The sequence below is a fragment of the Emydura macquarii genome, unplaced genomic scaffold (assembly GCF_026122565.2).
Source record: "Emydura macquarii macquarii isolate MOO-44397 ecotype Brisbane River unplaced genomic scaffold, CSIRO-AGI_Emac_v2 contig_561, whole genome shotgun sequence".
NCBI lineage: Eukaryota > Metazoa > Chordata > Testudines > Chelidae > Emydura > Emydura macquarii.
Window position 1 is genome coordinate 9349320 of NW_027130698.1, and position 16396 is coordinate 9365715.

General features: G+C 44.2%; 1 protein-coding gene across 1 annotated transcript in view; it reads left to right on the forward strand.

The window, feature by feature from the left end:
* The first annotated feature begins 1120 nt into the window (after positions 1 to 1120).
* Positions 1121 to 16396, forward strand: part of CLEC3A (C-type lectin domain family 3 member A) — a 30424-nt gene continuing 15148 nt past the window's right edge. The window contains exon 1 of the mRNA XM_067539982.1: positions 1121 to 1306. Within this exon, the coding sequence (XP_067396083.1) occupies positions 1121 to 1306 (186 nt within the window). The remainder of the gene's footprint in view (positions 1307 to 16396) is intronic.

Genomic DNA, 16396 nt, shown 5'->3' on the forward strand with positions numbered 1-16396 from the left:
ATTTCCTCCCTTCCTCAGGCAGAGTAGATCATCAGGCTCTACCCTCATACCGCTACACACAACCCCACCTTCTTGCTCCAAAACTTTAATTACTGCCATTTGGAGACGTGTCTATGGAGCTTACTGATATCTAGGCACATACAGAAGAGCCAATCCTGCAGAATTGCCATAGGCAAAACTCATATTGACTTCAAAGAGAGGGAACTGTGCGTACTGTTAAAACAGGAGGGCAGCAATTATGAAAATCAGAGCTGAATTACATCATTGTGGTAAATTATTTATTTAGTGAAGTTCACTTCTCTTTGGTTTTGACTTTCTGCATTTTATAAAAATCACTCTTTATTCTAAATTATTTGCCAGACAGTTTTGGCTGAATATCCTTGTTCTCTAGATTGTGTGTCAGCACTTTGATGTGAGCATTTGACAGTCAAACTTTGAGCTGTGTTGATTAGTTTTGCGTGGACATGTAGGTCACATGATATGTTTCCATTCCCAGAGTGTATCTCTTAAAAGCATTGAATACTCATGCTTATCAATTTAAAATGTATTTTTTTGTAATTCTTCTCCCACAGTGGTTTAAAAGCCTCTATTTTCATGAATATTCCTGCCAGTAAACTCATTTTCTGGACTGTTCCTAGAAATTAAATACCAAAGGAACATGAAGGCATTCTAAGTGAATTCATTTAAAACATTGAATTGATATTTGCAAATTTTTTTTTAAAAAATTGAATATAGTCAGAGCTGAGTTACATTGTTAATCTTAACTCCGTTCCCTTGTTCTGTTCTGTAATGGAAATAACCTGCTGCAAGTACATAGTGTTGATTTTATATATAGTTTAATATGTGTAATCAAGATTTGAAAAGGAAAATAATCAGAGACTTGTAATGTCAGAATTTTAGAAGTTTGATCACAGTATGATGTGTGAGGGGATAGAAGAATATTTTAATGAATGAATAATCTGTTTGATGTTCTAAAATGTGTTGATTATATAGTATAGGTTTATGTAAAGGTATGTAGACCTTACAAATTTGTATATTGAACTGTAGTGTGTAGCAATTAACATATGTAGCTTATTTTTTGCAGTGAACAACAATCATCAGGAAATGTTCTATGAGGAACATGGAGCAATCTACAAGAGGAAGTATCACACATCTTACTTCAAAGAGCATGAAAAATAATTCTGAAGACAGAAATAGCCTCAGGATTCTGCACTGTCAAGCTTCCGTCCTTGTAAAGCATAGATCAATGAAAGTCTCTTTTAATGCACTGGTCCAGTCAGCTGTACTTTCTTTAGCTATCCCTAAGGTAAGTCCATAGGTATCAAAAGTGATCTTGAACCTTGTTCTGTGAAGAACGCACCAATATTCTTGTCGGAAAATAAGTCTAGTAGTCTTACCTTAAAGTTCTCCTCTTTAGTGCATGGAGGGAGAAAACGGCTGAATAAAGTTCACTTTGATGTACAATCAAAGCAGAAGGGCTTTCTTTGATTAATTTCAGGTACACAGGGCTTGATCCAAAACACATTAAAGTCATTGGAAGAATTTCTACTGACTTCAGTAGGTTTTGGATAAATTTCATAATCCAAAAGCACACATGCATATGTGCCAACTGAGAAGGCAAGCTCATCAAATTTCTGCTTTCTGATTTCCAGTCTTAATGAGCAAATAACGATCCATCCATTGCTGATCATGGGGCCAAGAGCAGGCCAAAAGTAAGTAGCCTTAGCCCATTGTAAACTCTCTGTGATTGCCAGCAAAGCTCTGCCTGCTAGAGGCTTTCCTGCTGGGCCATCTGTACTCAATTATCATATTCTCTAACACACAGGAGTTGCTATACTGCAAACAGAATTGCAGAAGTTTATCTACCACATCAAGCCAAAGGAAATACAAAATTAATCTTCCAGTACATAAAGTGGATGGGATGGGCGGGTTAATATTCTCCCCTAAAGTCCTCGTTCTCCTTGAGTTTAGTGATTAATTCTGATGGTCAGTTCAAGAACAGATTCGCCTGGTTATTGACATAACTGCCAACACATACAGTGTACAAAATCCTTCCAGCTCCTAGGCAATCAATGGGGATATTTCATAAACGGGTAGCCTGTAAGTCCCACGGCATAAGCCAGCCTTATCGCTGGTGTTAACACCCTTTCCACAAAGACGAGCTGAAACACTCATCCAGCTATAATTGACACTGCATCCCCATTAATCAAACAAGGCATCTTTGTTCCAAGTCATTTTTAATATCCAGGCTGACATCCTTCAGCAAATGTTTTCCTTTGAAGGAACAGGTTAGAGTTTAAATGTGAATGCGGCTTTATCTTCTTAGTCTGAGCTGTCATGTTGATTGATCCTATGCGATTGATCTTAACTAAGCTATGTTCTTCATGTTTACCTGAGGTATCTCTATCAATTACTTCTGTAGCAAATTGTGCGTTTATCTGCATACTAGCTGGATCCCTGACAGCTGTAACAAAGCAATGCTTGGTACCTCAGCACCAGAAGTTGTTCAGAACCTGGAAGGTATTAAGAGAAAAACACAGATGATTAAGGGGCTGGAAAGCGTGATATAGGAGAAAAGATTAAATTAATTATGTGCATCATGGCAGAGCAACCCCTAAGGTGTGGAGCTGGTTGCATGTCATTTGTTGAATTATTTCAGAAATGTTGCCAGTATTCATTGGATGAATTATTTGATTAATAAGTTTTAGTAGCATTCACCCAGCTCTACTAAGGAGGGATGTAATCCTCTGTGTATATTTGGAGAGAGTAAACACCAAGGATGGAGAAGAAGTCCTTTGGATGCTTAGAATTAAAGCCATGAATCCTTTCTCCACTGGCTTTGGGTGTCAACCAAAGAGTTAAGCCACTAACAAAACTGAACCCGTTCTTTACACTGTCACCTTCCCCAATGGCCATTGCACGTGTGCGCGCGCGCACGCACGCACGCACGCACGCACACACACACACACACACCCCTTCCCTGTAGTCATTTGCAGGGAATCCAGTAACCTACTAACCAGCTTTCTTCACTCACTCCTCCTTGACTGACTTCCTTCCCCAGGCCTGGAATTAGTAGGTGGCCTATTGGCCATTTCATGTCACCAGGCTGGATTCTGCCAGCGGAGGTAGGAAGGGCTGTAACATACAAGGCTTTGCCTCCCACAATTTCTGTGGGCAGGTGTACTCTTAAGTGCAAGATTCTTATCCGTCCCCTCCCAACCTTTCTGCAGCAGGGCGACCGGAAAGGAATTTTCAGCCACAGCTAGATGGATCTTATTTGGGGGCCTGAGATGCCACCAGACTGCACTGTGCAATAATGGAGCTTCTGCTAAAACACCTTGACAGATATTGACAGTAATGAACAGAACTAGGAGCAATGGTCTCAAGGTGCCATGGGGAGGGGCTAGGTTGGATATTAGGAGAAACGTTTTCCCTAGGAGGGTGGTGAAGCACTGGAATGGGTTATCTAGAGAGGTGCTGGAATCTCCATCCTTAGAGGTTTTTAAGGTGTGGTTTGACAAAGCCCTGGCTGGGATGATTTAGTTGGAGTTGGTCCTGCTCTGAGCAGGGGGTTGGACTAGATGACCTCCTGAGGTCCCTTCCAACTCTAATCGTTTATAATTCTATGATCTGGATCCTATAGGTGAGGGGGGGTCCCATGCCTTTCAAAGAAGGGTGTTTGAAAATGGCAAGTTAGGAGATGTTTGAGGGAGTGGGGGGGGGGGGGGGGTGAATCTGTGTGAACTAAACTAGCCAGTGTTCAGTCCTGCAAACGAACCAAAGCCAGCAGGAGAATGGAGGCTGCAGGGCATTTCGTTGAGGAGGTTTTGCTTTGGCCTTGTCTCCTTTAATCTCTGCCAGGCAGTTCTGCTCCAGTGCAGCCTCAGAGTCATTCTGTCCTCATCTCCTTCACAGCAGCGCTAGAGATATGACTCACCTCATCTCCAGGGAGAGCACTCAGCTCTTGCAGTGGAGTTTAACTCTTTCGCCCCCTGTCTCATTTTTCCAGAAGGAGCAGCATTTCCAAGAGGCTGCAGACCATCCTATCCACACGGCCAAGGAGGCAAAACGAGGCGTATGTAACTGTGCACTCGTGCGCGAGGGGCCAACCCTGTGCAAAGCCACAGTAAACGGGCCTCGTGCAGGAGAGCTCCAAAGGAGAAATGGGGAATAGCGTCCTTCCACCTGCCACAAAACGGTGCATAACACAACTGGTGCGGTTACAGCCATGGCTTTTAGAGCAGCTGCGGCTGCCACCCTCACCCCAAACATTGAGGGTTTGACAGGTGGATGTGTCACCACATCCCTCCGCTACTTGGCTATGGGCAGAGTCACCGCAGAGCATTGCTCTGTGCCTCACAGGAGCTGGGAATCCCTCTGCATAGTCACTCCATAGCAGTGCCTTGTGGGGGTGGGCTCTCATGCAGCAGAAGCCCCCCCCCCCCTTAGGCATTTTGGAGAAAGGGAACAAAAAGCCAGAATGCAAGTATTGCCAAATCTCACAATATTTGATAGTTCTCTTAAAGCCCCAGCTCCTGGAGTCATGTGATTATGTGAGGCTCTCAGCTTCCCTTTAACAAGAGAAAAGTAAGATTTTAACCCTCATGGTTGTAGAAAAAACTTGAAAAATGTGAGCCAAGTAAAACCAAAGAGCTCCAAAACAGAAGGCAATGAAAAAGAAGCCAGTTAATATTTTTAAAATCTCATGGCTTTTGACCGATTCTCAAGATTTTGCAAGGAGCAGGGTGGAGGGAAATTCGTGATTTTTGAACATCTGAGGTCAGCAATGCTGCCGCTGTCTAGCAGGGCTGCAGACTGCTAAGCCAGAGCAGGGGATAAAGGGCTGGAGAACAGATGCTGCAGGATCCAGCTGCCATGCATAAAAAAGGAAAGGGAGGAGGCTGGGGGGATTGTGGTCCACAGCTGAGGTGGAAAAGGGGATGTTCTACTGCATCCTGGAAAAGGGTTAAAGTTTTGTCTTTTTTTTTGCAGCCTGGAAAAGGAACGGCTGTGATCTGGATACAGTTAACCTTTGCTCTGGGAGCCTCCAGTGCTGAGGGGGGAAACTGGAGCTTTGAGACAATAGAGTGAGTCTGAAAAAACAACTGAGCTGGGAAAAAGTAGTGAGACAAGAAACTAGCACGGCTGTTGTAGCACATGATGGGGGAGAGATCAGGTGACAGATCTCTGTGAGAGCTGTTGCTGCGCAAGCATTCACACTGCCCATGACCTCACCTCCCGCTCATCCCCTTTTCCCATTCTAACATCAGGTGCTCTCTTCCATTCCCAGTGCTTGTGTTTGCAGCAATCAATCAGCCCCTGGAGATCTACAACCCTTTCCGAAACTGCTCTGCTTCTCCGAAGGCCTGAACTGGAAATGCATTGCTTTTCTGTCAGCCTGGAGCCACTTCCCCACCAAGTAGCATTTTCTCCATAAGCGGCAGTTTGCAATACAGCTGATTGCAGCTGACAACCCCCACTCCATACACTCTCAGCCCCATATACACACATTCTACTTAGGGTGTGTCTACACTGCAGCTGGGAGCATGCTTCCCAGAGCGGGTAGACAGACGTGCTGGCTCTGCACACTAAAAATTCCAGTACAGCCAGGGATAGCACAAGCAGAGACTCGGACTAGCCAGCCAAGCACATTCCCGAGGTTCTGGATGGGTTTTTACTCAGGTGGCCAGCCTGAGCTGCCACCCATGCTATCCCCCAGCTGCACAGCACATGTCTGTCTGTCTGCTCTGGGAAGCACGTTCCCAACTGCAATGTAGATATAACCTCAGAGCATAAAGTGCAGCTTTAGCTGGTGCAGCATCTCCAAGTCATAGCAGACTTTCTTTGAAGACACCAGGTGACTAGGCAACAGAGAGCTTCCCCATGAAACATAGGCAATACTTTGTGAAACCCATGAAAGTAAGTAGAATACAGGCCTTATGCACCTGTCACAATGCAGGCATCATGCTACGAAAAGAAACTATGTCAGATGCCCAGGATTTTACAGAGATTTCAACAGGAGAGAGCATTTCTTTTAATATTAACACCAAGGAGAATGGATGATGACTGAAGGGTTTTTCCTTTTCTTTCTCCATCAATGTCAGTTTGCTTTGGCAGATTATTTTTTTCTGTTAGTTCACTCTCATTGCTGTTTTTTTTTTCCTCCAGGGCCTGCGTTTCACATTTGGGTTTTGGATTGAGTCTCTTGTGACGCAGCAGTGACCTTGTTCCCCAGGTAAAAGATTGTGTTTCTTTCAACAGAGCATTTTGGTCCATTATTATTGTTCCATTTTAAAGGGGGTAAATGAGGCTAAGGAACTTGCCCAGTGCCAAGCAGTGTGTCAGGAGCACAGATGGGAATAGACTCACGGTCTCCCTGTTCCCGCAGGCCATTCCCAAGAAGGCCATAGCTGCCCTTTGAATTTAGCCCTTCTGCTAACTGGAAGGTATTGCTGGAAACTATGCTCTGAGTTGGAAGCTGCACCCAAAGTCTGTGAATTGTGTCTGGAAACGTGGGCCCAATCCCGAGGCGCATTCTCACTGGGGCACCATGAGCACGGCAAAGAATGAAATAACTTATCCTACATCGAGTCCAGACAAAATAGCTAAATTCTTGACTTACTCCCATTGATTGGGATGGCTCAATGCTGAATTTAGCCTTATTATCTAATTACCACTATTTTTTACTGTCCTTTCTGATAGTCACAACAGGGTGAACTTGAGCACCCTACCTCCCTGGAGTGTTCTGGGGAAAGAGAGGACAAAGCTGGAACCCCAGTTCCAGCATGGCCAAACTTTGGCAAAGCTTGGATTCAGATCAGACCTCTGATCTGAGCTTCCTGGCTCATCCCCACAGCATGAGGCTTACTGAACTGTGACAAAATGTTTGGAGCTCCTCCGATGGAAAATAGCATAGTGTAAAATATAAACATTTCAATCCCAAAGAATTACATATAGCACTATTGAAATGATTTCATGTGTATATGAAATGGTGTGGAGCATAGCAGTCATGGGCCGGGTACATATTGCCCTAAGGTGTCAGACTAAATTTCTGTCCTACAAAAGTGCCCATGGAACTTTATATCCACACAGAGTGGAAAAATTGTTTCAAAAGTATCAGATAAATGATCTGCACACGGTCACCTGTTTGGCCTTAGATACCAATGACTGTGGATACCCATTCAGTGAAGACAAGTGAAAAACACTACACTTAGGAAGAAAAACTCAAATGCAAAACTACAAAATGGGGAATAAGTGGCTAGGCGGTAGTGCTGCTGAAAAGGGCATGGTGCTTACAGGGGATCACAAACTGAAGATGAGTCCACAATGTGATGCAGTTACCAAAAAAGCTAATCTCATTCTGGGGTATATTAACAGGAGTGTTGTATGTAAGACACGGGAGGTAATTGTCCTCTTCTGCTCAGGTCTGGTGAGTAGCGTAATAGTGAGTAGAGCTGGAGTATTGTGTCTAGTTCTGGGTGCCACACTTTAGGAAAGATGTGGATAAATTGGAGAGAGTCCACAGAGAGGAAACAAACAAACAAACAAAAAGGTTAGAAGGTTTAGAAAACTGACTTATGAGACAAGATTTTTTAAAAAAATGGGCATTTTTAGTCTTGAAAAAAGAATATTCTGGGGGACTGATAACAGTCTTCAAATACGTTAAGGGTTGTTATAAAGATGAGGGTAATCGATTTTTCTCCATGTCCACTGAAGGTAAGACAAGAAGCAATGGGCTTAATCTGTAGCAAGAGAGTTTTAGGTTAACACTAAAGAAAAACTTTCTATAAGGGTAGTTAAGCTCTGAAACAGGCTTCCATGGGATGCTGTGCAATCCCCATCGCTGGAGTTTTTTAAGAACAGGTTAGACAAACACCTGACAGGGCTGGCCTAGGTATACATGGCCCTGCCTCGGTGCAGGGGGCTGGATTAGATGACCTCTCAAGGTCCTTCCAGAGCCACATTTCTATGATTGTACTGCGTGATATTTGCTTTATATGTTCACACAGTTCACTTGCAAGACATGGGATTTATTTCAGCACTGTCTAGGCAGCAGCCTTTGTCCTGGCATTGGGGCTTTAATTTAATAACCACACATAATATTTAATATGATTCATATGGAGATTTTTGATCTTCCATCTAGCTCACCATTTCATCACTGAACAATGTTGTTACACAGTGCTGTTTATTAATCATTGGGCCAATAGAGCAAACACAGACCTAATAAAAAGATAGTTCATTATAATTCTTATTATTAAGCTTCCTGCCTTATTTCCATTAAGATGGTAAATTAGGCCCAATCCTGCTGCTGCTGAAATGCATGAAAGTTTTGCTGCTGACTTTGCTGGAGACAGGATCATCATTATGATTTATAAGTATTCGTATTATTTTCATTCCTGGGAGTTCCAGTCATGGACCAGAACCCCACTGTGCTAGACGCTGTACAAACACAGAACGTAAAGATAGTTTCTGCCCCAAAGAGCTTACAATTGCCCCTTTACGTTAACCCAGTTGTCATAGCTCTTGTATTTATAATTCAGGGAACAACATTTAATTCCACGTGGTAATGGTCCATGAAAAATATTCAACATTGCATTTCCTTGGTTGTATTTAATTCTCTGTTTTTCAGTAAAATGTGTGTTAGGGTCAAATCTGAATGTTGGCAAAAGCTATTTATTTTCCTTGAGGCTCCTGGATCAGTAGCTACTGGTTTTTCTGGAGCAAATTGTGAAATAAATGATGCGTGAAATGGAAAATCCCTGAAAGGGAATACAGATGGTGCTTTGCAATCATTGTTGTGCTGGCTCCTATGTGCTGAAGAGACTCACAAAACTCAGCTCTATTAGAAACACTGCAAAAATGCCAGCCAAGCCAGCTGCATTAAACTCCCAAATATAAAAGGCATTAGATATATAAAGCGAGGCAGCAAACACCTATCTGATAGGTTCAATGCTGAGAGTATGACTTCACTAGCCCAGCCTTAGAATGGTTGGTTTGTTGCTTGGAATTATATGTTTTGCAAACCCTTCCTCCATGCATCCCTTTGGGTGTGAGGGGCCTTCTCGCAATACAGCTGGGCTGGTTCCACTATATACAGGTGAGAGCAGGGAAGGGAAAGCCATACAATAGATGCGTGCCCTTCAGTGGTATGGAGCTGGCCATACACACAGGTCATTTGGGGCAGTGACAGGAGAGAGGCAGCACCAAGGGGTCTTGCTGCATACCTCCTCCAACTCCTGCCCTACTCCACAGGCCTTTGAGGCCTTGAAGGCTGTTCTAGCCACCCCATGGCTTTGTTTAAGGATTCCTACTTCCTCCAAGGTAGATCCCCAGGATCCAACCCAACAGTTTGGCCTGGGCCCTAGGAGGAGGCTTGTCTCATACTGATTTATGGTGTCTTCTGTAAATGTGGAGAACAAGCTTCAGGTCTTGGCATGTGTTCATTCTCCTCTAGCCATGTAGTGAGAAGCTTGCCCAAACAAGTAACTTTGATCCAGCAATCACAGGGATGATTAAAGGATAGGCAACATAACCAGCCTGTCATATTGCCATATACTTAAGGCACGCGTGGTCACTATTCAAATCACATCACCACCTTGGCTAAAGTTGATTAACTAGCCCTGAAATCAAGGTGTTTGAGGAACAATATTAACAACAACAAAAAGCATTCCCCCCCCCTTCATTTATATTCCCATGTGTAAAAATAACCCTGCCCCCCCATGCTAAATGAAGGTGTTCTTCCTTCTGGCTATCTCTACAACCAATGATCATGCACTGAAGAACTGTCTGGAGAATAGACAATACATTCCCTGACGCTGTTGAGAATCTGGAGTGATTCTATACATGTCAGTGGAATTACGCTGGTGCAAACCAGTAAGAAAAGAATCAGGTCTTTGCTGGTCAGTTTGGTGGGGCTAGAGGCACAAAATCATGGACCAAGTACTCCCTTATTCCTGGGTCTCTTAAGACATCTACTGGAAATAAGGATAAACTGCAGTCATGATACAACACATCATATGGTTTTGGTTGCATTGTGTCTGACGTGCAAGGCATCCAGGATTAAATGAGTAAAGCGGACTACCTAGCTACTGCTTAAAGTATGTCATTTCAGACAACAAAATGTCGAGGAGAATGAACTATCCCCAGAACAACCCTGCACCCACCAAGCAGTCACTCTTGTGTGCAAATGAAGATCTCTGAATAATGTGCTTTCCCCAGCTCTATAAAAGACCAAACTTTTGGAGGTTTCAAGGGGGAAGGAGTTGGGGATAAGGCAGTTTTCATGCCCCCGCTTTCCATGGTTAGCAGCTACATCACATAGGAGCCCGGCAAGCAGCATCTACGCCTCATCCTGAGGTGATTATTTGTCTGTCAGTCATAAATCTTGTGTCTAAGAGCACACCTAGTTTCCCTAAAACTTGAAATGAATCTTTCCTAGCATGTACAACTGCATCAGCTGTCTCAAAGATTTCTCCAACTTCCATTTGTTTAAGTAATTCTAGGGTTCTCATAAATACTAAGTGCCAGGTCTAGAAATCAATGGAATTTCTGAAACAGCCTACTCCTATTCATCAGTTAGTGGCCACGTCTCTCTCAGGTTTCCTATCATCCTATCAGATGCTAACTGCCTGGAAATCCGGCCACACAAGAGTTGTCAACCATGAGGCTATCAGCATGATAACTAAGTACCCAAGTTAGATTAAGCAAAGAGAAGTCACCAAGATTTTGAAAAGGCCCTCAAAGATTTTTGTATCATAAAATAACCCGTAAAATTGAGGGAGTGATTCTGATATGCTATGTAATATATTTATATCATATAAATATCCTGGGAACCTTCCACATACCAGTGCATTTAAAATAAACTTGCAAAGATTTTAACCATAACAGATGCGAAAATTGAAGGGAATGTTATACACCTGAACTTCCATGAGATGGCAGCATATCTGAAAATGAACATCATTACTAAATAGACAAATCAGACTGTTACTGGGAGCTACAGTAAGCTATATAATAAGATTCTAGGGACGTCAGTGGGTCACATGTCTGGTGAGTCTTGCCAAGAGTCCTAGACCAGCGATTCCCAAACTCTGGCACGTTGCACACCACCAACATAAAACGCTATCACTTATAGTACCACCAACAATGTTTTTATAAACAGACTATGTATGAAAATAGTTTTAAAACCTGAGTATTGTTAAAACGCAATGTATCACTAGCATAGTAATGTATATAAAAAGCCATAGTCTTGCAAAATATTAATAAATGCATTATAAACTTACCCCAGCTGAGATTTCTGGTATGCCTTTAATGAGAGGGATGTGCTTGCTTGACAGAGCAAAGTTGGTGGATATCTTGGTTGGTGGATATCTGGTGAAATCTTGGGAGGTGGGGGCAGCCACCCTTCTGCTTGGGGCAGGAGTGCTGCTCATGGCCAGGGCGCTGGGCCCACGTGGAAGAGGGCCAGGACCAGGAAGGGGGAGCGGCCGCCGCACTGCTTGGAGGCAGGGCCATCCGGGCCAGCCGCTGTGAGTGTGTCCAGGCAGAGTGCGAGGGGCAGAATGGCCGGGTCACCCCAGGCAACACACAACAATGCAACCAGCATATACAATAATCCCAAATACACATAGCCTTTCACTGCAGCACACACGCCTCATATGCCACCTGCACAAATCCTCACAATTCAGCCAGCACAATGCAATCCACACACAAATCAACACCACACACAATCAGCAAGCACACACAATCACCTCAAATATTACTCTGAAGCCTAGAATGTCCGTTGAGTCAGTGTGAAGTGATGGAAACAGCTACGAGCATGGTTAAGAGCTCTCTTTGGTCAGAAATTATCACCAAATTCACTCCTCACTGGGATTCGCAGTCTGTTACTGTCCAGTTTTTAAGTTCACAGCCATTTCTGGTTTTTTTTTACACACGTGATGTTAAGAATTGCATTTTGTGATAACATGATCTTTCAGCCGCTGGTAGGATTTATAAGGGTTTATGTCTCTTTTCTAAAGTAGATATCATGTCCTCCTTAAAAGACCCAGGTTCTGAGAGGCCTCTCACTTTACACCACTTTCACATTGACTACAAAAGAGTTACTCCTCATTTACACCAGTATAAACTGTAGGCATAGATTTTGCTGGGCATGAATAAATTTTGTATAGAGCTTGATTTGAGTGCAAGGTTAAATTCTAAACAAGGGTGTGACAGGCTGTGTGCCAGAGATGGTGTTTTCAGGCTAATTGAGATACGCGGGAACATCCTGGACTGATAAGCTAGAAACATAGGGTACGTCTACACTGCGGTTGCCGCAGTGATCAGTGACGTGGGATCGACTGAGCGGGTCATGTAGACCATTTATACCAGTTACACCATTCTCTGCAATGTTGAACAGCCCATTATTTCCCCATCTAGGTCCTTATAGTCTGATAAACCACCCCTTAACCTTCTCTTTGTTAAACCCAGTAGAGTGCGCTCGTTGAGTCTGTCATGTTTTCTAACCCTTTAACTGTTCTTATGGCTCTTCTCTGAACTCTCCGATTTATCATCATCCTTCTTGCATTACAGACCTCAGGCCTGAATACAGTATTCTAGCAGTGGTCGCACCAGCGCCAAATACAGAGGTAAAATAACCTCTATTCTCCTACTTGAGATTCCTCTGTTTATGCATCCAAGGATTGTTTTAGCCCTTTTCGCCCCCCTGGGAGCTGCATAAGTGGTTATAAAAGGTTCAAGCCAGATGTGGTCAGCTGTTGGGATGGTCCACAGAGATGCAGAGCTATTTTGCTGACTCACCAGAAGTGTCCTATTAGGCACTGGGAATTAGGAGTGTGGACCAACGGGGCCCACAGGGAGAAACCCCCCAGCACAGGTAAGATCAGGAGGGAGCTCAAGCTGAGGTTTATATGTATTATTAACAATATTATCAATACTGGTAACCCCCCTGGAGGTAACTGAATTTGTACCTCCGAAGTGTCTGTGGTGTGTACAGCTTGAGGGTACCACCTTCATACTCCAAACCTAAGGATTTAACAGAGGGTTATAGCCTGCTATAGAATTTCATGGGTTGTAGTAAATATTTTATAGAAATATATAGACCTCTATAAATCCTACTAGTTACCTAGAATCATTTCTCTAAAACCCTATTACATTTCTATAGAACCTGAGTTTCAGGACTATTAAATGTTATTGGGTTTTCCCTGCAGATGAAGGAATATTAAGTAAAACCTCTCTCCAAGAAATTTCTGAGTTCCCTGAAAACAATGTCCACTCAAGTCCAATGTTCTCTGCTTTTCAATTATTTTTTGGAACCGTCTATCCTAAGTAACATGTAGACACTCGTACATTAAGCTGCAGACATACCAGCAATCTAAGTATTGCTCTTAGTTACTGAATGAACAGCTATAAAAAAAAATTGGAACAAACCAAAGGCTAGATTCTCATTTATACTGAGCCCCTTTACACCATCCTGGCAATGTGAAGGGGCCTTGAAACGGGAGTAGATTACATTTACATCCATTCTACGTCCCTTTCACCGATGCATTTGTCAGCATTCTAGAATTTTGCAGACACATTGTCAGAGTGCTAGACTAATGAATGTATCGCCAAGGGCTTGACTCAATGCCCAGTGAAGTCCCCCCTAATGGCATTGTAATGGGGCACTGGCCTTTTAAGGTCAGAGGAGGTAGCTTGAGAAGCCAGGGAAGCGAATGAAGCAGTCACTGGGAGAGAGGAAGTTGGCCCTAGGAACAGTTAATGTCTGAGAGGGGAAAGATACAGGAAAACCCACTGTTCCTTTAAGGGCCCCAGGACTCACCTATCTCCCAAGAAACACAGACAGGTGTTAGGGGTTCTGAGACTCGCGTGGGAAGGACTAAGAATTGATCAGATGACTGGGCAGGTGAATCAAAAGGAGGCTCCAAGTGTAGTCAGGAAGGAGTTGCTGAAGGAAGCTGGGGTTGGGAGCCTAGAAAGAGCAAGGGCTCAGCTAGTCTCCAGCCCCAGGAGGAAGGCTGTGATCTACAGGGGTGAGTTTGCAGGGTGGGGAGGCCAAAACTAAAACTGCACCCTCCCCAAGGAGAGCTGTGGAAACCCTGCAGCTAGCAAAATGTGAAAGGGGCATGGGCTAGATACGAAACAAATTAGATCCCAAGAGATGGGAGAATACTGCTATAAAAGCCTTATTTCTGTGAGTGGCTTATTTCTGGGAACCTCTGAGGGACACTGATGCAGAGTGCCTCAGGGCCACCCCGCCCCCCGCCTGTAAGCAGGTGCCCAGGAATTGTCCTCAACGGGTGCAGGATCAGGCCTTTAAGCTCTAACTTACATTGATTTCAATGGAAGTTAAGAGCCTAAATACCTTTGTGGATCAGGGTCTTAGTGACACTAGCTGCCAAATTCACTCAGTGCAGCTCAATATCAGCCATGTTATAAATAGGACCAGGTGAAGGCAGTCCAGGGCCCTAGGCAGGCTACACCTAGGTCTATTAGGTCTCCAACCCTGTGGCCCTGCCCCCACACCGTGGCCCTGCTCTACAGTGGTGGCAGGGGGGAGAGGGCTCATTCCCTCTCAGAAAGGCAGGAGCAGTAGCACTGGGCCCCGTTTGCTCCAGCATCGAAGGCCTGTTCTCTGGTTAGATCCAACAGTTGCATCCCCACTTGCCTCTTGAGATGCAGCAACAGGAGCTCACCATGGTATCCTAGTGAGTAGCATGTTCAGTGACATGTGGCTTGTTCCCGCATCCTCGCCCCAGGACTGCATGTGCAATGGAGGGTTTTGTTTTGGTGGGATTTTGGGCGGGGTTTTTTTTTGGGGGGGTTTTTGGTCTTGGAGTTAACACCCCATTGAGATGCAGGAGGCAAGTCACACCTCTCAGAGCTCTTATTCCTTCCAGGCTGTCTGCACGTTTGGGTGGATGTCGCTGCCGAGGTTTCATTCAAGTCGTGATGTCAGGCTTTTCTTCCTGACCATAAAAGCTATAGGCTTCCTTTCAATGTGATATGAAAGCTGAGATTCTGACCTCCAAAACTTGGCCCTGTTCACCAAGGCATATTGGCTATGTTTTAAGCTGGTGCTGGTTATAGGACTCTGAACGCTGATGGCAGCTATCTACGATCCAGTGATAGCCCTGAGCTGAAATCCTGGGGTCTGTCTTGGCTGCCACAGACAGGTCATTCAGTTCCCAGTGAGCCCGGGGTAGGGGAGGTGTTGCTGGGTTTTTTTTACCTCTCAGGTTTTTGCTCCCTGACAGCACCTCTTGCTGGCCAGGTAAGAACAGTAGCATTGCTGTGACTCTGAAAGGAACTCTAACAAACCCAGAGGAGTCACAGACCTCAGCTATTCCCTACATAGTCCTGTTGTCACAGGGCTCTCATGGGTGTAAATGAGGTTAGAACTTGGGCCTTTCTGCTTCTATAAAACAGGCCTCAACATCTGAGCTGAAGGAATTTGTAAGGGGCATATATGATGTATCCTCTGTAGGCTGAAACTGCTAAAGGAGAAATGACCACATACTTGAGAAGACCCAATCTTCTGTCCAGTGTGGGAAAGTGGTCCAAACTAGCCAGCATATTAATCTCACTCTGGCTGGAGCCACTGGCAAGAGGCAAGCTGCACTGTTAGTAACTTGTTGATGAAGGGGAATTCACAAGGCTAATATCCTGCCAGCCTTCATAAATGTGTGCATGCATGACTGGCTGTCCTGTCTTCATTACCAAAGCTAAGCATTCGTTCCCACAACTTTGCCTGGAAGTGTCCTCTCTGTAAAGGAATAGCAGCAGTGGCCAGGCTGGGACAATCTTGAGACAGACAAAATGAAATTGTCGTCAGCCTGATGTTCTCAGATCATTTCCTGAGATGGTCGAGTTCAGGATCCTGACAAAAGGAAGAAAGGAGAATAGCAGGATACGGACCATGGACTTCAGAAAAGCAGACTTTGACTCCCTCAGGGAGCTGATCCCCTGGGAGGCTAATATGAGGGGGAAAGGAATCCAAGAGAGCTGGCTGTATTTTAAAGAAACCTTTTTGAGGGTGCAAGAACAAACCAGAAAGAATAGCAAATATGGTAGGCACCCAGCTTGGCTTAACAAAGAAGTCTTTGGTGAGCTTAAATGCAAAAAAGAAGCTTACAAGAAGTGGAAGCTTGGTCAGATGACTAGGGAGGATTATAAAAATACTGCTCGAACATGAAGGAATGAAATCAGGAAGGCCAAAGTGCAATTTGAGTTGCAGCTAGCAAGGGATGTGAAAGGGAACAAGAACGGTTTCTACAGGTATGTTACCAACAAGAGGAAGATTAGGGAAAGTGTGGGCCCCTTACAGAATGGGGGAGGCAACCTAGTGACAGAGGATGTGGAGAAAGCTGAGGTACTCAATGCCTTTTTTGCCTCTGTC